The sequence below is a fragment of the Pelobates fuscus genome, chromosome 2 (assembly GCF_036172605.1).
Source record: "Pelobates fuscus isolate aPelFus1 chromosome 2, aPelFus1.pri, whole genome shotgun sequence".
Lineage (NCBI taxonomy): Eukaryota > Metazoa > Chordata > Amphibia > Anura > Pelobatidae > Pelobates > Pelobates fuscus.
Genome location: NC_086318.1, coordinates 55,949,841 through 55,977,194, shown reverse-complemented (window position 1 = coordinate 55,977,194; position 27,354 = coordinate 55,949,841). Strand labels below are relative to the sequence as shown.

At 41.1% G+C, this 27,354-nt stretch overlaps 1 protein-coding gene across 1 annotated transcript; it reads left to right on the top strand.

Moving 5' to 3' along the window:
- Nucleotides 1–21,619: 21,619 nt before the first annotated feature.
- RRM2 (ribonucleotide reductase regulatory subunit M2) lies at nucleotides 21,620–26,342 on the top strand. The gene is made up of 10 exons (XM_063440878.1): nucleotides 21,620–21,818; nucleotides 21,903–21,980; nucleotides 22,875–23,021; nucleotides 23,116–23,232; nucleotides 23,498–23,631; nucleotides 24,478–24,572; nucleotides 24,740–24,873; nucleotides 24,961–25,065; nucleotides 25,247–25,360; nucleotides 25,820–26,342. Exons 1-10 carry the CDS (start codon nucleotides 21,732–21,734, stop codon nucleotides 25,970–25,972), a joined length of 1,164 nt encoding a protein of 387 aa, XP_063296948.1. The 5' UTR covers nucleotides 21,620–21,731; the 3' UTR covers nucleotides 25,973–26,342.
- Nucleotides 26,343–27,354: the final 1,012 nt, after the last annotated feature.

Sequence of the window (27,354 nt, the reverse complement as noted above, 5' to 3'; positions counted from 1 at the left end):
TTCTTTTAAATGTAAAGCTTAACCTATTGTTAAAACAGATATGAGTGGTGGCACTGACTGTGCAAATGGGCAAGGCATCCAACCTGACACAGAAGCTGGCAGGCAGGCAACTGCTCTTCTATTACAGTGAAAAAAAATTATTTCTTTTAAATGTAAAGCTTAACCTATTGTTAAAACAGATATGAGTGGTGGCACTGACTGTGCAAATGGGCAAGGCATCCAACCTGACACAGAAGCTGGCAGGCAGGCAACTGCTCTTCTATTACAGTGAAAAAAAAAATATTTCTTTTAAATGTAAAGCTTAACCTATTGTTAAAACAGATATGAGTGGTGGCACTGACTGTGCAAATGGGCAAGGCATCCAACTTGACACAGAAGCTGGCAGGCAGGCAACTGCTCTTCTATTACAGTGAAAAAATATTATTTATTTTAAATGTAACGCTTAACCTATTGTTAAAACAGATATGAGTGGTGGCACTGACTGTGCAAATGGGCAAGGCATCCAACCTGACACAGAAGCTGGCAGGCAGGCAACTGCTCTTCTATTACAGTGAAAAAAATTTATTTCTTTTAAATGTAAAGCTTAACCTATCGTTAAAACAGATATGAGTGGTGGCACTGACTGTGCAAATGGGCAAGGCATCCAACCTGACCCAGAAGCTGGCAGGCAGGCAACTGCTCTTCTATTACAGTGAAAAAAAATTATTTATTTTAAATGTAAAGCTTAACCTATTGTTAAAACAGATATGAGTGGTGGCACTGACTGTGCAAATGGGCAAGGCATCCAACCTGACACAGAAGCTGGCAGGCAGGCAACTGCTCTTCTATTACAGTGAAAAAAAATTATTTCTTTTAAATGTAAAGCTTAACCTATTGTAAAAACAGATATGAGTGGTGGCACTGGGCAAGTAGGCACAGTATCCAATGTGAACCTCACACAGAAGCTGGCAGGCAGGCACCTGCAATTACATTACACAGGAAAAAAAAAAAAAAAAAAAGCAGCCTGATGTTATAGCCCTAAAAAGGGCTTTTTGGGGTGCTGTCCTTACAGCAGAGATCAGATGAGTCCTTCAGGATTGTAGTGGACACTGAATACCCTAGCCTAGCTATCAATTTCCCTATCTAATCAGCAGCAGCTAAACTTTCCCTCCTCTCACTAAGCATGCAGCTTCCGAATGAATCGAAAATGGATGCTGGGAGGGAGGTTGGAGGGTGTGGAAGGGAGGGAGTGCTGCTGATTGGCTGGAATGTGTCTGCTGACCGAGAGGCACAGGGTCAAAGTTTGCCCAATGATGACGAATAGGGGGCGGATCGAACTGCGCATGTGTCCACCCGCCGCGGCGAACGCGAACACGCTAAGTTCGCCGGGAACTGTTCGCCGGCGGACAGTTCGGTACATCACTACCCAGGTGTATCTGTAAGTGTCTGTGATGATGTCTGTGACGGTGTTTGGGAGAGTGTTTACCTGTCTGTCATTTATTAAAACCTGATACTACAAAAAAAAACAATAAATGTTATTTCAAAAGCCGCTTATGATATAGTCACTCTCACAAACACGTTCAGGCACTTGAATTTTTCAATAAATAAAATGTTTAGTTTTTTTTTAAATTAAGTTTCCCTTTAAATACGAAATGACACACCTCACTGTACAATATTGCTAGAACAGGGTCAAATACTGCCCGCCTAACTAAGATCCATCAATATCTGGACAGCAATATCTCTGCACCATAACAGAGGAGGGAAACTTTAGATTTTCCACTGTTGGAGGGAGAGATTCTCGTAGTTATTAAATCCACAGAGACAAGGAGGGCATCATCACCAGATGGGTTTTCTCTCCCCTTTTCTAAAAAATCTCCTATTCAGTGAAATCCTAGTACTTTGTCTTGCTTGGGCACTAGACGCAATCCTGAAGGGTAAAACATTTCAGACCGATTAGCTTTCGGCCCATATTCCTGCATTATCCTTTCTAAGTAGGGCAAAGACCTGGAGCAATGGTCCAGCTACAGGCCTATCTCTCTTCTTAAAGGACCACTCTGGTGCCAGGAAAACATACTCGTTTTCCTGGCACTAGAGTGCCCTGAGGGTGCCCCCACCCTCAGGGACCCACTCCCGCCGGGCTCTGGGGGGAGGAAGGGGTTAAACTTACCTCTTTCTCCAGCGCCGGGCGGGGAGCTTTCCTCCTCCTCCTCTTCTTCCTCTCGACGTCATCGGCTGAATGCGCATGCGCGGCAGGAGCCGCGCTCGCATTCAGCCGGTCGCATAGGAAAGCATTCATAATGCTTTCCTATGGACGCTTGCGTGCTCTCACTGTGATTTTCACAGTGAGAAGCACGCAAGCGCCTCTAGCGGCTGTCAATGAGACAGCCACTAGAGGCTCTGGAGGCTGGCTTAACCCTCAGTATAAACATAGCAGTTTCTCTGAAACTGCTATGTTTATAAAAAAAAAAGGGTAAAAGCTAGCTGGACCTGGCACCCAGACCACTTCATTAAGCTGAAGTGGTCTGGGTGCCTAGAGTGGTCCTTTAATGTGAACATAACATTGTTTGCTAAGGTTTTGTCCAGTCACATCCAGGATCACCTTCCGAAGTTGGTCCACCTGGATCAGAGTGCGTTTACCTCAAGATGCAATTCCAGAGACGACAAGTTGAGGGTGTTTAACATCATACCCAGGATGTGGTCGACTTCTTTTACTGGATAACTCACAACAAGGTGCTGCAGCAACTAAAGAAAGTAAATGTAAACAAATCTCTGGGACCAGATGGTATTTTCACTTAAAGAACTAAGTGTGCAAATAAGTGGACCTCTGTTTTTTATCATTTAAAATTCTTTAATTTCAGGAATTGTACCAGAGGATTGGAGGAAGGCAGATGTGGTTCCTATATTTAAAGGGACACTATAGTCACCAGAAAAACTACAGCTTATTGAATTTGTTCTGGTGTGTACAATCATTGACTTCAGGCTTTTTGCTGTAAACACTGTCTTTTCAGAGAAAATGCAGTGTTTACATTACAGCCTAGTGATAATGTCACTGGCCACTCCTTAGATGGCTGTTAGAGATCCTTCCTGGGTCATGGCTGCCTAAAATGCATCCAAACATTCAGTGTCTCCTCCCTCTGCATCCAGACACCGAACTTTCCTCATAGAGATTCATTGATTCAATTCATCTCTATGAGGAGATGCTGATTGGCCAGGGCTGTGTTTGAATCATGCTGGCTCTGCCCCTAATCTGCCTCCTTGTCAGTCTCAGCCAATCCTACGGGGAAGCATTGTGATTGGATCAGGCCACCACTTCTGATAATGTCAGCACACTGCTTGTTTTTCTGAGTCTAACAGCATGCAGAGTTACAGCTTCAAGCTTGAATACAGTAAGATTTTGACTTTATTTATGTAGGCATGAGGGGCCCAGGGGGGCTAGATGGTGGTTTTAAACTATAGGGTCAGGAATACATGTTTGTGTTCCTGACCCTATAGTGATCCTTTAAAAAGCGTTCAACATTTTTGCTTTCTAATTATAGACCTTTGAACTTAACTTATGTGGCTTGGAAAGTATTTGAAGGGTTATTAAGGGATAATATTCAGGAATTCATTGAGAAGAACATTGTTATTGCCAATATTCAGCACAGTTTTATGAAACATAGATCATGTTAAGCTAACCTAATTGTATTCTATGAAGAAGTAGGAAAAAGTATAGATTAGGGTGTTTCAGTGGATGTGAATGAACTTGGATATTGTCAATGCGTTTGGCACAATTCCTCACAACAGGTTAGTGTTCAATGTAAAATAAATTGGTCTAGATGAAAATGCTTGTTCTTGGGTAGAACATTGGCTTAAAGATAGAGTACAGGGAATTGTCAGTAATGACACATATTCAACTTGGACAAATGTGGTAAATGGTGTTTCTCAAAGTTCTGTTCTGGGACTGCTTCTATGTAACATAATTATAAATAATCTTGAAATAAGCATTGAAAGTCATATCTCAGGGTTTGCAGATGACACAAAACACTGTAAAGTAATACAATGTGAGCAGGGTATTGCTTTGCTGCAGATAGAACAGGAACGTAATATTTTAGTTTGCAGAGAGGTTAGCAAATTTAAATCTCAAAATCAACGCTTTAATCCATCAACGGGATATGATAGCATTATACAAATATATCCAGGACCAAAACAAACCATTTTCTGGAAATCTATTCCTAAACAAGACAATACATAGGACACAAGGTCACGCATTTAGATTGGTAGAAAGGAGATTTAGTTTATGGCAAAAAAGTATTTTTTACTGTAAGAACAATAAGGATGTGGAATTATCTGCCTGAAGAGGTGGTTTTATCAGAGTCTATACAGAAATGTAAACAGCAACTGGATGAATATTTGCAAAAACATAATATTCAGGGATAACATTTTTAATTAGTGGGGTAATAGCTTCTTGATCCAATTAGAGATTTGACTGCCATTCTGGGGTCAAGAAGGTTTTTATTCCTAATTTGTTGCAAAATTGGAAGCACATTTTTTTTTTGCCTTCTTTTGGATCAACAGCAAAAACAGATATGAGAAAGGCTGACCTTGATGAAAGCATGTCTCTTTTCAGCCTATACAACTATGTACTCCTTCTCCCCACAGATGCAGAAGTAATGATTGTCTACCTTGCAGGCAGAACACTTGCAAGGGGTTAGCCTTAATCTCCCTTGCCTTCCACCTCCATAATTTAAATTGATTTTTTTAAACCCTCCCCTCCTTGTGTCAAAGTGTGTGCATGCACCAAGCTGATGGAAAAAAAAAATCCATTCAAATGCTTCTCTATGAGAAGCATGTGATTGGACTGCACAAGGGAAGGAAGACATAGGATGGAGGCATGGTATATGAAACAAAAAACAACTTGCAAAGGCAGATAACCTTCTCTCTGCGATTTTTGCAAATTCTTCCCTTTTCCCCCGACACAGACTTTCAGCCTGTGATGGAGAATTGACCTAATTGAGCAGCCTCTATACTGGAGCTTTCCATTGCTTCTCAACGAACTGGGGGGAGGCAGGAGCATTCTAGTCCATTGCACTCGCCACTTCCGTTAGCTCTGTGGAGCTAATGGAAGCAAGAGTAAACCACCCTGGTAGTGATAGGCAAGATGATGTTTCTACCCTCTTGAAATGGACACTTTTAGAACAATAACAGACTCAGGAGTGTTCATTTAAAGGAACACTATGGTGTTAGCAACACAAGCCTTGATAGTTTTGTGGTTCCTCCCCACTGTTTGATGATTAAAGGGTTAAAACACCTTTTTTCTCCTACCTCATTCCAGTGCCGAGGCTACTTTGTGCTGGCTACTATGATGTCACAGCGATGGTGTGACCTAATGTTCAGTGTGTACCACTCACCTTCAAGCTGTTAGACGTCCTCGTGCAAAGCGTGAAGACGTCTTAAGTCGGGATGCAGAATAAAACTAGCTACCCACCTCTAGTGGGTATCTGAAAAATAAAATCCTCTAAGGGTGGAGTTGACCCACCTCTAGCCATTGCTTTACATTGCAGGGTTAAACAGACAGGGGAAGTGCACCCAAACCACTTTAATGAGAAGTGTCCCTATATTTATATTTATTATTTAAATCCAGGAGCCTCAGGAAATGAATTGTTCCCGGCTTTATTTTCTGCCCAGACAAATATTAACAAACAGTTTCCAATTTCAAGAAATGTACTGATTTAAACTGGCAGACAGCATGGTGCAAACTGCCAAAATCTTTTTTTTTTCCCTACTTGAATATAATAACATTTCTAAAATGTGCACACGCTTAATCTAATATTTGCATAAGGTTAGACTCATAAGTCCATACTGATAATGCTAATTTGTAATTATTCATACTGTTGGGTAACTCCCCACAGATGTACATATACACAGATACATGCTTTGTGCTTAGCCAGTGACTGGAAACAGTGCATTGGTGCTTCAATGGGCCCATCTGTTTAATTAAGACCAATGGCTTGCTGATGTTTTAAGACCAATATATGGCTGATGTTTTTATATTTATTTGTTTTAAATGTAATAATAATCAATATAAGGAAACAAACAAGCAAAATAAGGATGGGCATCTACAGTGCAATGAACTAGACATTACCTGTACCCATCAGCTGGTGTGAAAGGCAGCTGATAAAAATGGCAAAATGCTGCAGGATTTTACCACATATCTTGTTCATTAAATAAAGTACTCGTATAATATCTTCTGAATGCTTCAAAGTTTCAGTGAATCACAACAATCTGAGTTTTTTGATTAAGATAAAAAAGGAAATAATAAAAAACAGAATGGCAAACATTAGAATGTTTTTCAGAATGGGGGGTGAGCAGGGAAGGTAATTTATATTGTGTGTATATATATATATATTCCCTGTACCATATCACCCTCACATTGCAGCTATGTTGATTATTTGGGTACACACACACACAAATACACAGAAACAGACACAATCACAGTGTGTATCTTGCATTGTGTATCATTGTGAGCCGGAGAGTGTATCTGGCAATGAGTATCCTTGTGTGTGCATCTGTGAGTGCATATCTGTGTGTATATGTATCTATAATGTAACTGTGTCTGAGAGCCTGTTGTGCGTGGTTGCACTGCTTGTCGTCTTAATGTGTGCATTGTTTTTACGGTCTTACGTGCTCCCAACTTGCGCCGTTACAGTTCATAATAAAATACTCCTCTATGACACACAATACTGTTTTATTGCTCTGAACCTCTAGGTTTTTTTTCATATACCTTGACCTCTTTGGCATTAAACATCACAGTAATGTACTGTGTATAAGTGTATCACAGAATGCCACAGCAAAAATAAAAATCCAAAAAAACCAACCCAGTATGGCATCAGGTTATTACAGAGTTCAACAGCAATAAAACTCATATGCAATGTGTATGAGTGTATCACAGAGCTCTTTTATAATAAAACACACAGTAAGATGCATAGCAGTTTCTCACAGCTCCACAGCTATAAAACAGAGTATTATGCATTTTGCATAACAGCATCACAGGGCTCCAAAAACAGCTCACAATAATGTGAAGTAAGTAATGTATATGTGTCATGCGTATTGGCTGTCTGTGATAGGTGTGACAGCTGTAAGTGATATGAGTGGTGTGTACGTTGGCTGAGTGTCAAATGTGTGATGTTTGTGTGTGATATGTATGTTGGCTGTGTGTGATGTGTGGAGTGTCTGGTAACTTTGTGTGGTATGTTTGTTGGCTGTGTGTGCTTAATTCAGAGAAAAAAAACTATGGCCATATATTTAAATAAAGGAACTTGCATTTTTAATGGGGGCAGCATTATCGGTGGATTTTGTGGCTCCTGAGTTGGTGAGCTCTAAGGCTCTGCCTGTGCCATCTTAATGTAGCAGTGGGCCTGTACGTGTATGAAGGTGACTGTGTGTGGGGTGGATGCTGTGTTTCTGTGTCTATACTCAACACACTATTTATAATTTATTATTAATATAGATTTTTTTTAGACCTCTTCCTCCTTTTTTTTTTTAATCGCATTGGGGGTGCTCTAACCAGTTGGCACAAGCTGTTGGTCTGCACTTTCTGTGGGTGCAGACTACTGGCAAGGCTCCCTTCAGGTCTGTGACTGCGAAGGTTTATCAGCAGTGATTTGCACTATGTGAAGGAACAGACCTGCAGCTTCCTAGGTGGAGCTAGCAGCACAGGGCCAATCAGGGGAATTCTTAGAACTCCCCACTGACCTGGACAGCTGCAGGAGCACACGCAGAGCTAGCACTCTAATGGTAGTGCAGGATCTGCAGTCTGGGACCCCAAAGGGGACAAATTGCAAACAAAATCTATTTGGAACAAAATAATAATAATAATAATTAATTTACAGTATTAAAAATCATGTATACAGAATTCCAGGAAATGGGTGCATACCTTGGGAATCATGTGAACGAGTCCCATAGTGAAGAGGTTAAAGGTTCACTGCCCTTATCTTCACCAACCTGGCTTGGTTATAAAATAATTTAAAGATGTACCAAGCTGACACTCTGTATACTGACTCAGCAGCTGCCTGAAGTAAAGGTGTAAAGGTGTCAATAGTATTATCTGTTTAAGTCTTTTAGGGGGGGATTTACCAATCACAGTATCTTGTATTACACCACAGACAAGTTAAAAATTGGCTTGAAAGAAGATTAAATGAAAACTAAACAGATACAGCTTTGTTACAACCTTCTCTAAGTGCCAGTCTCCAATGTCATTAGAAGCAAAAGTTGCATTTTTATTTAACCCCTTAAGGACACATGACATGTGTGACACGTCATGATTCCCTTTTATTCCAGAAGTTTGGTCCTTAAGGGGTTAAAGGGAAAAAACAGAAAATATGTCACCGCTGTTAAGTATCACACAGGTTGGGGGGGCGGAGCCAACGGCGCACCGAGGCAGTCGCCATTTCTAAGCGCTCCGCATAACGGGCACTAAAGACCCCAAAAACGAGCAGACCCGACACCCATCGACCCAAACCACCGACGGGCACAGCGTCTGGGCATCCTGCTGCACACGCAGATGCCTTTTTTTCAGCTGTCGGGCACGAAACGCCGGAGCAAGGGGCAAGGGGCCTACCGCACACGTGACCAGTACCTCACCAGGGAGCTGACAACGTGGCTTGAACAAAGCCCGCAACCCACAGAGGTAAACTCCCCGACAGCTGCAGATATGGGACGGAGGTCCAACAAACTGACAGCAAGCACCCCCACACTTAACAGGGACAGCAGCAGCATATTGCAGCATCATTTACCCGCACAGGCCCAGGCTCCAAAGGCAAACTCACCTAGACGGTCTGAAGATGAGGACTCCACACACAGCACAACTGAGACCACTGCAGGCACCTCGGATGCACAAGCCCATAGTGCAACTACCCCAGCGACGAAAATGGACATCCAGGCCATGTTGCTGGGACTCCAAAGTAACCTGCAAATCATGTGGAAAGCAGACCTGAAGGGGTTGGCAGCAGAGGTACAGTCACTGTCGGCCCGAACACAGAAAAAGAAGTAAAAGACCTGAGCCAAGCCCTGAACTCACTGACGGACAAAGTGGCCCAGTTACAAACTTCACAAGCCTCTGTCGTCAGACAGGTAAACATCCTCGATGATAGGGGTAGGAGGAAAAATATTAAGATCAGAGGGGTCCCAGAGTCCATACCTTTGGACGAATTACCCCACTTTGTAAGACGCTTGGTGGCCTCGCTCATCCCTAACAAGCAGGCGAAGCATTTTACGTTTGACGGGGTGTACCGTATTGCTAAACCCCAAAAGGCACCCAAGTCGGCCTCTCGGGACATAATCCTCCGCTGCCAAACCGTCACAGATAAAATAGCCCTAATAACGGCCATAAAAGGGAAAACGCCATATGACTTTGAGACTCATCAAATCACGTTTTTTCAGGACTTATGCAGAGATACACTAACATGGCGTAAGAGTATGCAGACCATAACCACCACCCTACGCACAGCGGGCTTGACTTACAGATGGGCAACCCCCAGAACGATTTGGGTGACCAAAGGAGAGCAACACTACAGAATCACTAACGGGGAAGAAGGGCAGGCCTTGCTGCACACGCTGGGACTCTACAACAACACTACCGGTGAAGACGACTCGCACCCAGAACCGATTCCCTGACACATGAACTGTTCAAAGCCCAGAACTTTGGTTCCTGTTATTGCTCAAGTCTTTCTATGCTCTACTCTCCTGTTTAATGCACCATATTGAGTTATGTTTAACCTGTATACAGTCAGCTCCCTTTAACAACGTTAGGTTGTAACCAACCGGGTGCCCGTAAGGCAACGCGGCAGCGGATTGTCGCCGACCCCCCCCCCTAATGTCTCAGGGTTAAGAGACGTAGCAACCGTTGGAACACATTACACCCGAATGGTACAAGCTTCCACTCACACAGACCTCCATTGCCATCCTCGAGAACCCCCCCTCCACACGGCTCAGACTCATATATTTTGGGTTATAGACGACCCACACATAGACGATACTCAAACTCCTAGTTCCTACACTAGCACATTCACCTATGCCTCTCCACGTCTAAAGGGGACAGGTGTCTTCATAGCACAACCCCGTACCAGTACCATCTCGTTATAGGTGCAACACCCTAATTTCGCACTAGACATGATACGTATAGTTTACACTGATACTGAGACCATGTCGTTATAACTACTTAGCCTTGTATGAAAAAATGTGTACGATCACTCTAGCCCCAATGGCAATATATATTGATTGTTGAAACGTTTTATAAGACTGCTGTTGTGGCATATTTCAAATTTGTAATATTGAACCGGCACTGAAAAATAAAGATTTACTAAAAAAAAAAAAAAAAAAAAAATCACACAGGTTAAGAAAAGGCAACACTTTTTTTCCCCCTTTCCTCTTAATGCAATTACTCTCCCTACCTTTCTGGGCTGTAATGAGTAGAGTATACACGTATATTGGTTTCCTTTGATGTAAAAATGCTGCAAAAATGCTGTTTGGATGGAAAACAATGGTTTGGTTTATAAAGTATGAAGGGCATGTTGCATTGATAAAGGATATATCACCTGAAATGTTTGTTCTGATAGATGTCCTTGATTAAAAAGACCACTAAGGTCATCAAGGTCACTTCATCTCAGCAATGTTGTTTGGTGTAGTAGTCATATCATTTGAACTATTAGAGGTAATTGGCGTTTTGCAGAAACTGCAATGTTAGCCCCGTAGGTTAAACACACCTCCAGTGGCTGCTGCATTGAGTGCACTTCTGTTGCAACAATTTAGTAAAACTCGGTTATGTGACATTGACATAGGAAAGTGTTGATGCAATGCTATCCTATGGACCTTTTTTGTCCTTAGCATAGTGGCAGTATCTCTTTTAAATGGTCTCTGTTAACCATATTTGTGGGTTTGGAAGCTTCTTCTTTACCCTTATATGCACCATGAAAGTTGACAAAAAGGTGATCAAAGGACCTAATGGCTTATGATCACTTGAGGTAAATCTCTAGAGCTCTTTTTTGATCTAAGAGGTGCAACTTGGCTTCTTTAGAAGAAGATGAAGCTCTGCATCGGTAGGAAGAAAGATAGGTAGATTGATGTTGGTTCTAGAGAGGATATTGGAGGCCAAGTCAACAATGAGGAAATGACCAAGTACTGATACCTGGACTTTCAGAGTAGAGACACTGAGACTTGCTGAGAAATTGTCTAATAGAAAACTCAAATTACTTATTATGGACATTATCAAATATTGCAGGTTTTTAGAATGAAAGTTATATTTCTTAAACGGTCTTCTTTGTCTTTAGAGATTTTGCAAATTGACAAGTTGTTAGAAATGGAACATATTGATTCTCATAAAAATGAGTAACTGAATATGATTGTCATGATATTGCTCGGGTCAGATAGGAGGCTTTGGCCAGAGTTAACAAAAATAAGGTTTTAGGGTAGGAAAATAACACCTTGTAAATAAAAGTAAGCATCAATGTCCAATATAGGGGTTAAGCAGGATTGTTATGGAGCAGGGTTGGTAGTAAACCAGATTGGCAGGATAAAGCAGAGTTGCAGGCAATCCAGGTTGGTATGAAGCAGAGCTGGTATGGAGCAGGGTTGGTAGTAAACCAGATTGGCAGGATAAAGCAGAGTTGCAGGCAATCCAGGTTGGTATGAAGCAGGGTTGGTATGGAGCAGGGTTGGTAGTAAACCAGGTTGGCAGGATAAAGCAGAGTTGCAGGCAATCCAGGTTGGTATGAAGCAGGGTTGGTATGGAGCAGAGTTGGTAATCAGGTTGGTAGCAATGAAGTCAAGTCACAGGTTGCTACTCAGGAACCAGGTTCTGAAGTCTTTCAGTATGGACATCAACTTCAATGTGAAGGCCACTGGTATTCTCGGGTGTATCCTTTTGCAGGATCTGTAATTACTCCTAGGCAGGTGAGGACTGAGGTGACTAGTGGCTGGGGAGGCCACTAGTGGTGGAGAGATGGAACTTCTTTTAAAGGAACAGAAATAAATGAAGATAAAACATTGTTGTCAGGATATGATCCTGACAATGATGTTTAAATTGTAAGATGCCATCCTTTTCTGGGTTAGTGTGACACCAAGTAAGGGCCTTGCCTACGTCATGTCCAACCTTAAGTTTTAGTCCAAAAATAGATTAGATGTCTAGGTCTTGACAACAGACTGATTAAGATGTTCCCATGTGAAATGACCATGTCATTTAATGATCAAGCAAAGATCGATTAAGTTTGTTTTACTATTTTCCTAATATGACCTAATTCAAAATCTGGGGTATAAATATTTTACTTTTTAATATTAGAGACAGACGAGAGAATGTTGGATGCAGAGATGCTGCTCCATTGTATTAAGACTGAGAGGTTGATTTGCTCAAGAGGGTATGCTATTCTATTTGACTGATATTGCAAGAATATACTTTAATAATATAAACTCTGATGTAAATTATTATAATGGATTGTTAAGTATTTAAAAAAAAAAAAAAAAACCTTTATTGCTTCCAATTCCCTATTTTTCATTGTATTCTCAATGTATTTCTATGTTTTAAAAAGAGAAATTTGCCTACTATATAATATTTTGCTAAAGATTTCTGTATGGTCGGTCCTCCTAAATTCTATGCTTTAAGACTTTATGGTGGTAAAAATAGGGGTACTATTTGTTACAGGCTTAAATGGAAGGAGAAAAAAAAGACAATTGTGATCTTTGCACCATGAGGATTTTCTTCCACATTCTCAGGTAGATTTCGAATTTAGATTTTATAGTTAATTTATTTATTATTTATAAGTAGATTTAGCATGTGTTCCTGGACCCCCTGGTTTCTGAGAATTAGCCTTGCAGTACTCAAGCCATTAACCTGAACATCTGTAGTGTGTTGGTCAGAATTTCTTTGTTTTCCAAAATTGGATCTGACAGAGAAAGTTCCCAATATGCCATCTGTCTTAACTCTGAGAAACAGTGTCAGTTAGGCCAATATGGAGTGATGGCTAAAATTGTAGCCCTGTCTGATCTGATCTTCTGAAGATCTCGTACGTAAGATCACAGGCTGAACTTCCACTTTATTGAGGGACCTCCCAAAATTGGATTATCTTTCTGGAATAAGGAAGCAAAAACTGGTACTTTTCTGATATACCTTTTTGCCATGAAATCAATTACTAGATGTCTGAGTTTCTTTAGGAGTCTTGAGAACATCCTTGGATCTAGAAACCATTCTGTTTGTGTCCACTGTGTTCTGCTCAGATCGTGTCCTATCATGTTGTCTATTCGGTTGATGTAAGTTGCTGAGATGGCTTACGTTTTTTTTCTCTAACCAGGTCATAATCTGTGCACAAAGGAGATGAAGTAATTCAACTTTTGTGCTTCCTTGTTTGTCCAAGTAAGTGACAGTAGTGAGATTGTCTGATTGAATCTTGACCAGTTTCCCTATAACCCATGGTTCGAAGGTCATAAGCATGTTTAGCATGGCTTTCAGTTCTATGAAGTTGGAGGAGTGACATGCTTCTTCTGTTTGTCACATACTTTGACGCAGCCAAGAATTAAGACGAGTGCCCTAGCCGATCTTTGAAGCATCTGTCATGACTATGACCCATTCCTTTTGACAAAAAGACAGGCCTAGAGACAGAAACAAAATTAATCTACCAATTCAATTGGTTCCAAATGTTTATTGAAATGCTAAATTTGTCATCTAAGTTTTCTTCTTCTCCTGACCAAGCCTGCAGGATTTCCCATTGGAGAGGTCTCATTTGTGCTTTTGCACCTCAGAGTACTCATAGACTGTCTGATGGAGTGTCCTGTATGTACCTGAAGGACAGAAACCTCTTTTCTGATTTTCTTGATCTCGTGGTGAGGAAGACAGAGAAAGGGACACGGAATTCATTATGAAACCAGGGAACACAATTCTTGTTGTGGGAAACAGATGTGAATCTTCCCAGTTGATCAACCATCCATGATCTTGCAACATCTGGATTCTGGTTCGGATATTCTTTTGGAAGTTGAGTACTCGAGTTGGCTTTGAGAAATCAATTGTCTAAATAAAGGACGATAGAAATACCCTTTTCTCGAAGATCATTTCCCAAAGGGAGAAGAATTTTCGCAAAAGTAGATAGAAGGGAAGGACCTTGAATGTATACTGCAATGTCCTTTTTCCAAATTTGATTGCAAATCTTAAATATTTTCTTGAACTTATTGTCATTAAGATATGCAGGTAGGCGTTGTTTAAATCCAGGGTGGCCATGTAGTCTCCTGTGTGAAACAGATGGGTGACTGATAGAATAGTTTTCATCTGGAATCATTGATACTTTACTCACTCTTTTTAAATCCAGGATTGGATTTGTTTCGGTACAAGAAATAGCCTTGAATAAACCCCTTGAATTTCTTGCCGCTTTGGAACCATTTTGATGATCTTTTTTTCAGAAGAATAAGTGTTTCGGAAAGTAGTTCTTCTGTTTTTACCTGAGAGGGGTAGGTGGAACAAAGGAGCTGCGAAGTGGGTTTTTCTATAACCATGATCTTGTATCTGTTTCTGATTGTCCTCAACATCCAAGGATTTTGAGTCATAAGTTCCCATTGCTGAATGAATGCTTGTACGCCTTCTCCCACTTTCATTCTGGCATCATAATTTTTTCCTTTTGTCCTGCCTGCTGTTGACTTGGATAACACTGCACCTGGAATCACAGCGTTCTCTGCAGAAGTTGCAAAACCAATCATTATATTGGGATGATCTGCGAGACGAGAACATTCTGTTTCATTTATAACTTATGTCTTGAGGAAGGGCCTTTTTAGTGTTGGACATCTGCCTTCTAAGTTCTTCTAATGGAGAACCAAGCTGCATGTGTCTCTCAAAGGGAAGCTTGTCCAAAGCAGACTTATAAGCTGTGTCAGACATCCAAATTCTAAGACATATTGCCCTCCTGGCAACAGACGATAAACCCATGTTCTGGGCTGACAGCTTCAGGACTTCTTTGGTCATGTCACACAAAAGCTAATTGACCAATCTGATGTTTCTGAGGAGATTACTTACTTCTTTGTTCGATACTTCCAACAGACAATTTTCCAAAGATTGGAACCAGATGTTCTGAGCTCAAGCCACTGAAGCTCGGGCAATAGAAGCTTTACTCTGGAATGCTGATGATTGAAATATACTCCTGCAAAATGTTTCAGCTCATTTGCCTGACCAGCCACTTCACCAATGGGAATGATAGTTCTCTTAGATAGTTCAGCTATCTGTACATGTACCTTAGGTAATTCTTCTCAATTCTCAGAATCTTGTAATTTGAACATTTGATTAAAATGTTTGGAAATAAAAGCTCCTTTTTCAGGGCATTTTCATTTCTGATGAGCAAGCTCTATAAGCTTAGGATGCATGGTAAAACATTTCCCTTTTCTCTTCAAAGTATCTCCTTCCCCAAAATGGCCACAACTTCCTTAATAGATGTATTAAGTTCCTCTGCTGGGAAACCTGAATCCAAGGGAGATTCTTGACTAGCAACTTCGGACAAAAAGGAGCAGGAGCATTCACCAGATGACAACTCAGAAGGAAAGGACTACCTGCATTTTTTCCCTTCTTTTGCCAGCTCTGGCCTGGACAGATACAGACTCTCTGGATATAACCGCTGATTCCGTAAAAGTTTCACAGGTTTGGGAAAGATTTTCTCAAAACCAGCTCAGGAACAAATGTATTTCTTTTTGTTTAGCCTTCTTCAATGATTCTGCTGAGCCTGGTTGCACTCCCAGCATGCCTGCAACTTAAAACGGAGATACAGTTTTAGTAGATTAGTAGAACATTCCACAGGTATTGCCGTTATGTGACGAGGAAAAAAATAAATACAAAAAAATTAATTTTATGACACAATACATGGACACTAAAAATGTTAGGAATACAGTCTGTTTCCTCCGAAACAGACAGCTGAGGGAGAATGGAGGAGGTGGCGTGCGAATGAGTGGTTATCTTCAAGCTCTTCTTGCTCTGCATCTGATCCCTCGCGCACCCTGCTCTGGTGCCAGGATAGGACTTCACTCCAACCCTGGCATCACTAAGCCGCACGTGAGGGAGCAGAGTAAGAAGAGCTTGAAGATGACAGCAACCACACTGGATTCCAAAGAAAGGATCCACTCCAGCCCTCCCAAAGGTAGGGAGGCTGGGTGGACTTAAATTAAAATAAAAAATATTTATGATGTATAAGAAAATGTGTGTGTGTCTGTCAGTATGTGTGTCTATTTAGGTGACTAGCCCCATCTGATCGCACAGAAAAGGTGTTTTTACTCCCCTTTTTTCCCATACCATGCTGGTATCGTCGCCAAAGGTCCCGTCTCTGTGGCTGAGATAATCAATCTTGATGTTCTCAGCCAATCCAATGCTTTGCCAAGGGAATGCACTGGGAGGCAATTACTCGAGCATGGCAGAATAACACATCTCTATGGGGAACATTCAGCACCTCCATGCAGAGTGTAGAGATACTGAACGTAGGACTAGGAAGCACCTGTAGTGGTCAACTGAGTGACTGCCCCTAGAGGTGTTACGAGGCAGCAATGGAAATACTGCCTTTTCTATGAAAAGGCAATGTTTACATTAAAAAGCCTACAGGAACACTCTATAGACACAAGAAACACTTTTTAGAAATTTGTATTTAGTGTCAAAAGTCTAACTTGTCACGAATTCAAAGGAATTTCAAGTTTTAGGCAAAAAATAGCTAAACTGAAAATATATATATATTTTTTTGCAAATCCCTTTAACTATAAACACCTGAGAAGCAGTGAGTGCATGGTATACGAGTTGGCTATGTGTGAAGTGTGTGTTTATTTTCACTAAATGGGACACACAGTAGGCTCTAGAACTATTTCATCAGATTGCAGTGGTTATGGTGCCTAGAGTCTGTGGGTGTTGATTCACACGTTACTGTGATACGGCCAGGCCCGGACTGGCCATCGGGCAAACCGGGCAAATGCCCGGTGGGCCGCGATGGCCACGGGCCGAGGCCGGGGAGATCCAGCCGGTCTATGCAGGACCGGCGCTATCCGAGCGCCGGCCCCGCTGTGTTGCATGAAGGGCCGGTGGGGAGATCGAAGATCTCCCTCACCGGCCCACATGCTCTTAAATGCGGCCGCCGGCTGGGAGAGAGAGGGAGGGAGCCAGCCTGGTGAAGCGGACCCGGCGGAGCTCTAACTTGCAGCTCCGCCGGGTTTCTCTCGCGAGATCCGGGCTGTTGCCATGGCAACCGGCCCGGTCTCGCGAGAGTGAACTCTAGCCCGAAGGCTAGAGTTCACTTACCACGAGGACCACCAGGGATGGATGTCAGCGCTCCACCCCCCCTTCCAGGCTACAGGTAAGAAGGAAAGGGGGGGGGGGGGGATATAATCTATTTATTTTTATTAAAAAAAACAAAACTCAATATTGGCATTTACCTGCCTCCCCCAATACACAATCCTTGCAAACACACACATCACCCTCACCCAGCACCCTAACACTCACACAGCACCCTAACATTCACCCATCACCCTAACATACTCACACAGCACCCTAACATACTCACACAGCACCCTAACACTCACACAGCACCCTAACATTCACCCATCACCCTAACATACTCACACAGCACCCTAACATTCACCCATCACCCTAACATACTCACACAGCACCCTAACATACTCACCCAGCACCCTAACATACTCACACAGCACCCTAACATACTCACACAGCACCCTAACACTCACCCATCACCCTAACATACTCACACAGCACCCTAACATACTCACACAGCACCCTAACACTCACACAGCACCCTAACATGCTCACACAGCACCCTAACATGCTCACACAGCACCCTATCACTCACCCAGCAGACTAACACTCACACAGCACCCTAACATACTCACACAGCACCCTAACATACTCACACAGCACCCTAACATACTCACACAGCACCCTATCACTCACACAGCACCCTATCACTCACACAGCACCCTATCACTCACACAGCACCCTAACATACTCACCCAGCACCCTAACATACTCACCCAGCACCCTAACATACTCACACAGCACCCTAACACTCACACAGCACCCTAACACTCACCCAGCACCCTAACGTACTCACCCAGCACCCTAACGTACTCACCCAGCACCCTAACATACTCACCCAGCACCCTAGCTCAAACAGAACCCTAGCACAAACAGCACCCTAGCTCTCACACAGCACCCTCACTCACATAGCACCCTAACACACACAGAACCCTCACACAGCACCCTAACACATAGCACCCACACACAGCGCCCACACACACATACTGCACCCTCACACACACAGCACCTTCCCACACACACTATACTCCTCACAAATGCACACTACACCCCTCACACACACAGCAGCCCCCAAACACGCTGCACCACTCACACACACACTCACTAGATCTCCTATACGCACTCCTTCACACACACAAGATCCCCTACACACAGACGCTGCACCACCTACACACACACTACATTTCTGACATACACACTCTGGATACCCTATGCACACACTAGATTCCATTTAAGCAAACACATAGTGTCTCCATAAATGGGATACCGTGAGTATCCCAATTATGGAAACCCCTGAGACAAGTTTAAAGCAAACACAACGCAAGCATGTTATTACATTTGCTTGCACTGTGCACAACAAATACAGGGCCCTTTTCTCATGCCCTGGAAGAGCATTGAACCAACATGCTCACTTTGAGATGGGGCGTGCTTGTCATTGGGGATGACAAAACACACCCTATCTGGCCCCGCCCCCTTTTCAGTGGGCCGCTGTGAATAAAAAATGCCCGGGCCGAATTTTTTCCCCAGTCCGGCCCTGGATACGGCTTACTCATGGTTTAGAGGCCAAGATGCAAGAATGTCTGCTAATATTATGGAAATGCTATACTTCCTCGTAATGCAATATGAATGCATAGCAGGGATTGGGTGAGGATCTCTGTGTAATATAGAAAATAATTCTAAATACTGTGGTCTTAATTATTACTCAGGATTGTTTCGAAGGATATTGTTAAATGTTTCTTCCACAGGGTTTATGGATAGTGGTTGAAGATAATTTGAGATGTTTGACGCCTTTATTAAACATGGTTATTTACTATACTAAATATTCATCATTTTCTGCTTAGCCTGACCCTTGAAACATTTTTTTTTTTATCACTTATGTCTAGTTAGAAAATGTCCTCCATATAAATCCAATACATTTGAATATTAAAACTATCCATGGCAAAAAATAATTACCATTGTAAGAACTGTACTACAGGTAATAAAATACCAGAGTATTTCTATATAACAGGTCATACACACATTCACAACTGGTTACTTTAGACTAAAAGATTTACTGTGTAACAAAAAATGTTACAAAATAAACAACTTGTCCAGAGTAATAAGCAAGAATGTAGATAGATAATGTATCATAGTAGCAAATAATTACATTATTTACTTACTACAATGCAAATTGTTGAGAATTCAAGTCAATTCATTATGAATTTACAATCCTAGGCCAAAATAGCTGAATTAAAAAACTGACATGGAGATAGTGCTCAACATGGCTGTTTTGATCGAAAATGTTAAAATTTACTTTAAAATACCTGACAATGCACACATATGGGGTTTATTCGCTAAACTTTAAAGAGACAGGTATTGCAAAAAATGTAGGTCAAAATAACAAATTTAGAAGAATATATATAATCTTGAATTTTGCCATTTTTGCTTTTAATTGATCACTATTCACCGTTTAGTAAACAAACCCCATCTATCCAGTGTATCCACTTACCTCCCAACTGCAGTGAACTAAAGTCCAAATGGCACAACTAGGCTAATATTGCCAAGCTGTGGCTGGAGAATATTTTCAGACCAGCTATTATTAAATAATTTTATTTATTTTCTACAAATTGCAGATCTATATTTCACTATTTCTTTATGAATTAACCCTGATAGTTTCATAAAGGAGTAAAAAAAAATAATCTCTAATTATCTTCAACCACCATCACTAACCATGGGAGAAAATAAGTAAAATATCCTTATAATCGAATGCTGAGTAATAATTCAGCTGACAATATATGGAATCATTTGCTATATCAAACATTCCATAATGTTGCTTTGTTCTCACAAAGCGGGAGACAGCTGCACCTCTTATTTTCAATCTGTGCTTTGAGGCTTGAAACGCACGTTCTCGCCTATTGGACAGCGGCGCCGGCTCATCCACCAATGGGAGGCGAGAATTGGCAGGATGCCGGGATTTCCATTCATGCCAAGGGCACAGAGCGCGCCAAAGTATTGAATAGACCTGACAGGTCATCAGCTGACAAGTGGCGGGAGCCCTTTAACCATGCAGGCGCCAGCTGGCCTTACAGTCAGCACTTCACTGAGCTATAAATCACAATAAAATAATCACCGAATAAATTCATGCCTGCTGCAGTCCTATTACATCAGATACATCCCTGACATTTACATTCATATCTGTCTGGTCTGACAACACTTACATAATACATGCTCCAAGGTGGCACTTTTCATGCACTGTCCAACTGCATGAAAATATGATGAAGCATTCACTAGGACAGGATCATTTTCCCTTAGAGCTAGGCATTTCAGGAGGTGAGGGTTTGCCACATTCACCAAGTTATACTATTTCCCTGGACATTGACATTAATTCACCATGCTGCAGGGAGACTGCTAAATTAAAAGTTCTGCCCTGCAGTATATGGAGTCCATCGGATATAAAATAACATAGAATCACTAGAGCTGCACGATCACTTATTGATCTCAATGTACTGCCCTCCAGTATGTAGGAGTGATATAAGGTCAAGAAGACATGTTGGGTCTGGCAATGCTGCATGAGATACAATGTAATTATTACTAACCTGAAGTGTAAGGCAGGTCTAATATAATAGTGGGTTTATTGGGCACCTGGATTTATTGCAAAACTCACATTGCAAAAACGTTCCACATAGAATTCGAAGTAGAACCTTCGACAGTCAGAACGTGTCAATCATTATTCACAGCTGTGGCATTTAGAGGAGGTAAACCCAGTCTTTCTGTTTATTTTAATCACAGAATATCCTTACTTTATGATATCACTAGGATATGACTGGCACATTGGGTGGCATTACAAATATTCTAGCCAGTGTGGGTTACTTTAAACACATAACTTACTGAAACTGGGGCCAGATATTATGAGGAGAAGTTATACAAGTAAAAAAAAATGTTACACAACAGCTTTCATTTTATTTATTTTTTTGGATGAATTGTGTAACAACAGGGTGGGACAACCCAACCCCTTCCTCCCTTCCCTCCAACAAATTCAAATAAAATAATCAAAATCCCATCAGTCTGAGTCAGTGCAGAGACTGCCCTGAGTGATATCTATATTATGTAAGATAAATTGATATTTCCTTATATATATATATATGGATATATTAATATATTAACCCCCTCCCCCCATCCAATGCTAATGGCAGCATTGTGTAAAAGCGCGCACTTTACAAAACTAATCGCTGGACAGCTGGTATTTCATTGGAAGCTTCTGATTGGACGAGCGTTCAGAATGGGGGTTGAGGGCTGATTGTGATTGGCTGTTTTTCTCCTGGCGCCAAATGCGAATGGACTATAAAGCGGCATGGCAGAGTCTGTGCTCAATCCCGCTTTACCCCTGTGGAGTACCAGCATCCCGCCTATCGCTCCGTGTCAGCATTTTATTAATTTATTATACTTTAGTGTTTTTACCTGTCCGCTGTGAGCCATGCAGTCTATCCGCAAGCCTTTCGGAGCTCTGAACGAGAACGCCTCCCCCATGAAGAGTCTGAGTCTGACCGATAAGGAGAACACAGTGAGTCCTGCGCCGGTCCCCGGGTTGGAATGTCTATATAGATAAAGCGTTTATAGTAAATTAACCTCGTGTTCTCTCTTGCAGCCTCCTTCCCTGAGCAACACCCGGATCCTGGCTAGTAAGACAGCCCGCAAGATCTTCGAGGAGACAGAGACTGACTCGGTGAGAATATCTCCATATTTACTAAAATAGTGCTCCTATTAACCACTTTGGGGAGTGAAGGAACAGGCGATGGATTAATCATCGCTTCTGGCGCCCATAGAGCTGTGGTAGAGGGAACTGTCTTTACTCTCCCTGGGTTGGCGCCATTTTTTTTGTGGGGGAGGGGGTGGATAACTTCCCTCCATCCCCTCTCAGTTTCTACTAACTAGTCCTGCAAGTTGTCTAAATATATATATATATATATATATATATATATATTACATCCCTCACTACCAGTAAGCATGCACACTAGAGAGAATTATCACTCAAGTTTTATCTGAAACATTATGAAGTGCACAATATATAATCTGAATCAGTGATGGTCCATAGACGGTTTCTCTCTAGCAACAAGCCATCATAAAACTTGTAAAATGTAACGAAGTACTAATAAAGAGAACGTGGCCCTCCGTTAGTGTGCCTTGACATCCCTGCACAACCTTATGGCAACGAATATATTTACATTAATGTAATGTGACAAAGTTGCTAGATCTAACTTATAATAGACTTTTTTTTTTTTTCTGTTAACTTGTAAAGGTTGTGTAGCCCATGGCAAATGCTGTATCTTGTAAATTTACATGCTGCAGGCGTTTCCTTTACTGCCTGGTCTGCATCACATGGATGTCTGCTACAAGGCACTCATGTACTTCCCAACAGCATGGGGTTAAAACCTGATGGCGTGTTCCCTGTTGGCACAGATATGGAGTAACATTAATGCTACACTCAGAACTGAAATGTAACATGCTAACTACTTAGAATGTTTCTCAGAGCACTCATTCTATATTACATGACTTAAAAATAAGCTAGTGGTTCTGAACATTTGACATGCTTCTATAACAAACATCCCTCTACACACAGGTAAAGCCAAAGACACAAGCTCATTCTAATCAAGATGAGCCTCTGCTGAGGGACAACCCAAATCGCTTTGTGATATTTCCTATTCAATATCATGATATCTGGCAGATGTACAAGAAGGCAGAAGCCTCTTTCTGGACAGCAGAGGAGGTGAGTTTTGTTAAATACACATGACTTGTGTGGTGGTCCAACCTTGCTACAATGTTTTGTTAGACTGCTTTTACATATAATTATTCTTTAATAGGTGGATCTCTCCAAAGACCTCCAACATTGGGAGTCCCTAAAGTCCGATGAGAAATTCTTCATCTCTCATGTCTTGGCATTCTTTGCTGCTAGTGATGGCATTGTAAATGAGAACCTGGTAAGAAATTGATCATATTTCAACCTTTAAATTCTGGCTGGGGAATACTTGAGTGAGTCAAGCCATAGTACATATATTTTTAGTTCTTGTGTGCTAAACTTGCTTTTCACTATTGGGAGCACCTAAAACATGTAATCTGAACAATTGCAGAATATTTTCCTCAGACTAATGGTCAGCAATAGGTTTGCTGCATAGCAATTGCACCTCTACCAGTGTCAATGTTTGCCTTAATGCTAATGTTCTAACACTAAAGTTTCTACCTTAGGTCGAACGCTTCAGCCAGGAAATTCAAGTGACAGAAGCCCGCTGTTTCTATGGCTTTCAAATTGCGATGGAGAACATTCATTCTGAAATGTACAGTCTCCTTATAGACACTTACATTAAGGACCCAAAAGAAAGGTAAGGCTCACAGGTCTCTATTACGGTTAATTTAGTTCCTTAAAGACCATTGTCTAGTGTTGTAACAATCTGTTCTAAGTAGACACGTGCAAATCTAGGTAGCCTGGACAAAATTAATGCCTTTAATCTTTATGGACTGTTTAACTTGTCAGTACATGACTCAAAAGGCAGTTGTTTTTGTTTGTGTTTTTTTTTTTTTTTTTTGGTCTAATTAGAAGTGCAAAAGTCCCAACTAAACTTCAGGCATTCTTCACTATCCCATTGAGTCGTTAACTAGCTAGATTCTTATCACCCCATAACTGCTAAAGAGTAGCCCTAGCTCTTTGTGAAACTACAGCAAGAATTGTCCTTTAAACAGTGGGTTCTGCTAGTTTGATGTCCCACAGCTTTGTTACATTTCCAAACACCATAGCACACCACTTCTGTAGTGGTGCCAGTACTTAACTTCTACTGTCCCCAGTTATTTACTGAAGCAAAATCTAGCAGGCTCATAGTCTGCACACTTCTGGAGCTGTCATTTTAATTCTAGACCTTCAGCTTCTATAGTATAAAAATAAATGTGGTGCTGGCACCCAGGTAACTGGTTATTGTTGCAAAAACTGACTTCATATATGGGACTGCATTAGGACACTGATCATACCACTTAGATTAATGCAGTTTGAAGTCTCTTTTTTTTTTTTTGTATTCAAACATGCAAATGTCTCTGGTATCTGAGATTCAAATTTCTTAACATACAAAGCCTATTCTAACCCTTTATTTGCAAAGCCACAGGAGTCATACTTTTCTCACTGCTGCAACATTCGACTCCCATTTAGTGACCCCCTGTACTGAATTTCTGCATTTCAGAGAATATCTCTTCAATGCTATTGAAACTCTACCTTGTGTGAAAAAGAAGGCTGACTGGGCAATGCGTTGGATTGCTGACAGACAAGCAACATATGGTAAGTCCAAGCTAAAAGTTAAACTTCAAAAGATCTGCAGGAATTTAAATTGTATGCCAACACTCAACTGAATCTAAAATTGATTCATAAACCTCTTACTGTGGCAAACGTATAGCCAACACTAGGAATTATGTAAGTGTAAATAACCACCTGTTTTTTCATTGAAGGTGAGCGTGTTGTGGCTTTTGCTGCGGTGGAGGGAATCTTTTTCTCTGGCTCCTTTGCATCCATATTCTGGCTAAAAAAGCGTGGACTGATGCCTGGATTAACTTTCTCTAATGAGCTAATTAGCAGAGATGAGGTTGGTTAACATTCAGTGTTTTGTGTCTAAAAAAAGTTTATTGCAACATTGTTACATGGCAGCCTACTAATTACTTTCTCTCTACAGGGGCTACACTGTGACTTTGCATGCCTTATGTTTAAACATCTTGTAAACAAACCATCAGAGGCTCGCGTTGGAGAACTGATTACAGATGCTGTCCGTATAGAGCAGGTAAGCATATTAAGTTACTGGTTGCAGTCTGCATAAATGTGGTGCACCATGGCACAATGTAACTAAGAGTATAATTTAAATGAGGTTCATATAATTGGTTATCTTGCATTATCTTTGAATTAACTAAACGGTAGCTGATGTGAAATTGTAGTGTAAGCTAACATGCTTCTATCACACTCAGGAATTTCTGACAGATGCATTACCCGTCAACCTCATTGGTATGAACTGCACTCTAATGAAGCAATACATCGAATTTGTTGCAGATCGGCTGTTACTTGAACTTGGCTTTAGTAAGGTAAATGTAATGCTGCTTTAAAAAAAAAATCCATCCATTTGCAGTAGTATCCTTGTCATTTTGTGCTAGCTTTAAATGGCTGAACTTCTTAAAACATACCATTGCCTTCCTGTTGCACTTAGAATATATAATGTTAGTGCTAGAGTTTAAACTAAAAAATAGTTTAATTCCCAGTATTCTGACTGCTGTGCAAGTTTATGCAAAATAGAGATATGCAACTTTAAAGTGCTACTTCACTCACATGGGAGCAAGGTATTAACATTGCTGTGTGGCACCTACAAAGAACAGCATGTTGGATTCAGTAATCGGCATATCCTTGCAAGGTTCCATGAACTCGTGTTTAACATTTGGCTGTATCAGATGCACTTGGGTAGCTTATGTAAAGACTTGATGAATTGTCCTGCCATTCAGGCTGTACGTTGCATGCAATCTGACTTTGTCTCAATACCTTGTTTTTAGATATTCAGAGCAGAAAATCCATTTGATTTTATGGAAAATATTTCACTGGAAGGAAAGACTAACTTCTTTGAGAAGAAAGTTGGTGAATATCAGAAGATGGGAGTAATGTCTAAAGCATCAGACAACACATTTACACTTGATGCAGACTTCTAAAGATACTTGAATCTTCTCTAAGACTGGGCATTATGGCCACCTATGAAAGTGGCTAAACTTGTCAAGATGTTTACAATGGTGTCTGTAAGGGGCATGATAAGCTACATGACAAACTACATACAGCAATGGCCATGCCTCAATGTTGACTACAATTTTAGCTGCATTCTGCTAAAGGCTTGGCTTACAGTAGAAAACACAGGAACGCTTGTAGACATCATGGGTGCATTTGTACAGCTTGGTGTTATAAGGGCTGCTGTGTACTCTGCAGGGGATATTAACTTGTGCTGGCTGTCAGCACTTTTATTTTGTGTAATGTATTTTAGTTTATATGTAAAAATTGCACTTTAAAAATAAACTCAATTTTCTTTAATTCTACTTGTCTGTCTTAAATGGTCAGAATAATTGCAGTGAATTGCAAACTGGTGAGAACCTGGGCTTGGCAAAACAAACTCTACATTCACAGCATGGCAGTTTGTATCTCATTTTTCCATAATCTGCTAATTTATGTCAAAGTGCCATGTAGTATAGTCTGGCATAAGCCTAATTGTAATGGTATTAAGGCACTGTATAGGATCACAAAAATGTGAATTTGTACTTGAATGCAATGCTAAGGTAGCCTTATGTGAGAATCCCAGGTTTTGTATATTATAGAGAAACTAGCACAATGAAGGGCAATCTCTAGATGTGTGGATATTCCTGACTCTTAAACACCAGAATCAGTTTTCCAGAACTTCATAGTGACTCAATCGGCCTTCATTCTTATAGTATATCCTGCTGCCATATCTACCCCAGGTAAAGGATGCAGACATACCTGGCCATCAACCTGATCTAAAAAATGATTGCTTTTGGTTAAGATTGAAGATGGACAAGGGTCATCATGGGCACTGACTGGTCTATGGCAATGCAGCTCCACAGCAAACTGCAAGACACTTATGACACCTTTATCATTGTCAATTTTATTTTTTCCAAGCTTAATTTGAGATGGTTGCTAATCTTTGAGCAGACACATTAGTTTTCACTCCCCCATGTGTATAAATGAGCTTTGGGCACCCTTGACTAGTTGCACTAGTTTTGGTAGGTACTAACTGCATGTCAGAAATGCCCCATGAGGCTGACTTGGTCATCTAGCCATTACTATTTGGCCCTTTTCAAAGTCATAGATTATTTCACTTGCCTGTTTTTCCTGCTTACAAAACATGCAATTCAAGGACAGTGCACCTGCTGCCTAATCTATACCACCCATGATGGGTATCATTGTAACAATATAATTTCACAATGATTTTAATGTGGGTGATCAGTTTGTTCCACTGAACACCATATAAAATGCTCTAAAGCAGGGCTTCCCAAACTTCTATGGGCCGAGACCCCTTTTCAAAACAGTA

Bases quoted from the DNA above. Each gene is read 5' to 3' on its own strand.
- RRM2 (XM_063440878.1), top strand. From the start codon at position 21,732: ATGCAGTCTATCCGCAAGCCTTTCGGAGCTCTGAACGAGAACGCCTCC. The intron at 23,632-24,477 runs GTAAGGCTCACA...TCTGCATTTCAG, and splicing joins ATTAAGGACCCAAAAGAAAG to AGAATATCTCTTCAATGCTA. The intron at 25,361-25,819 runs GTAAATGTAATG...CCTTGTTTTTAG, and splicing joins TTGAACTTGGCTTTAGTAAG to ATATTCAGAGCAGAAAATCC.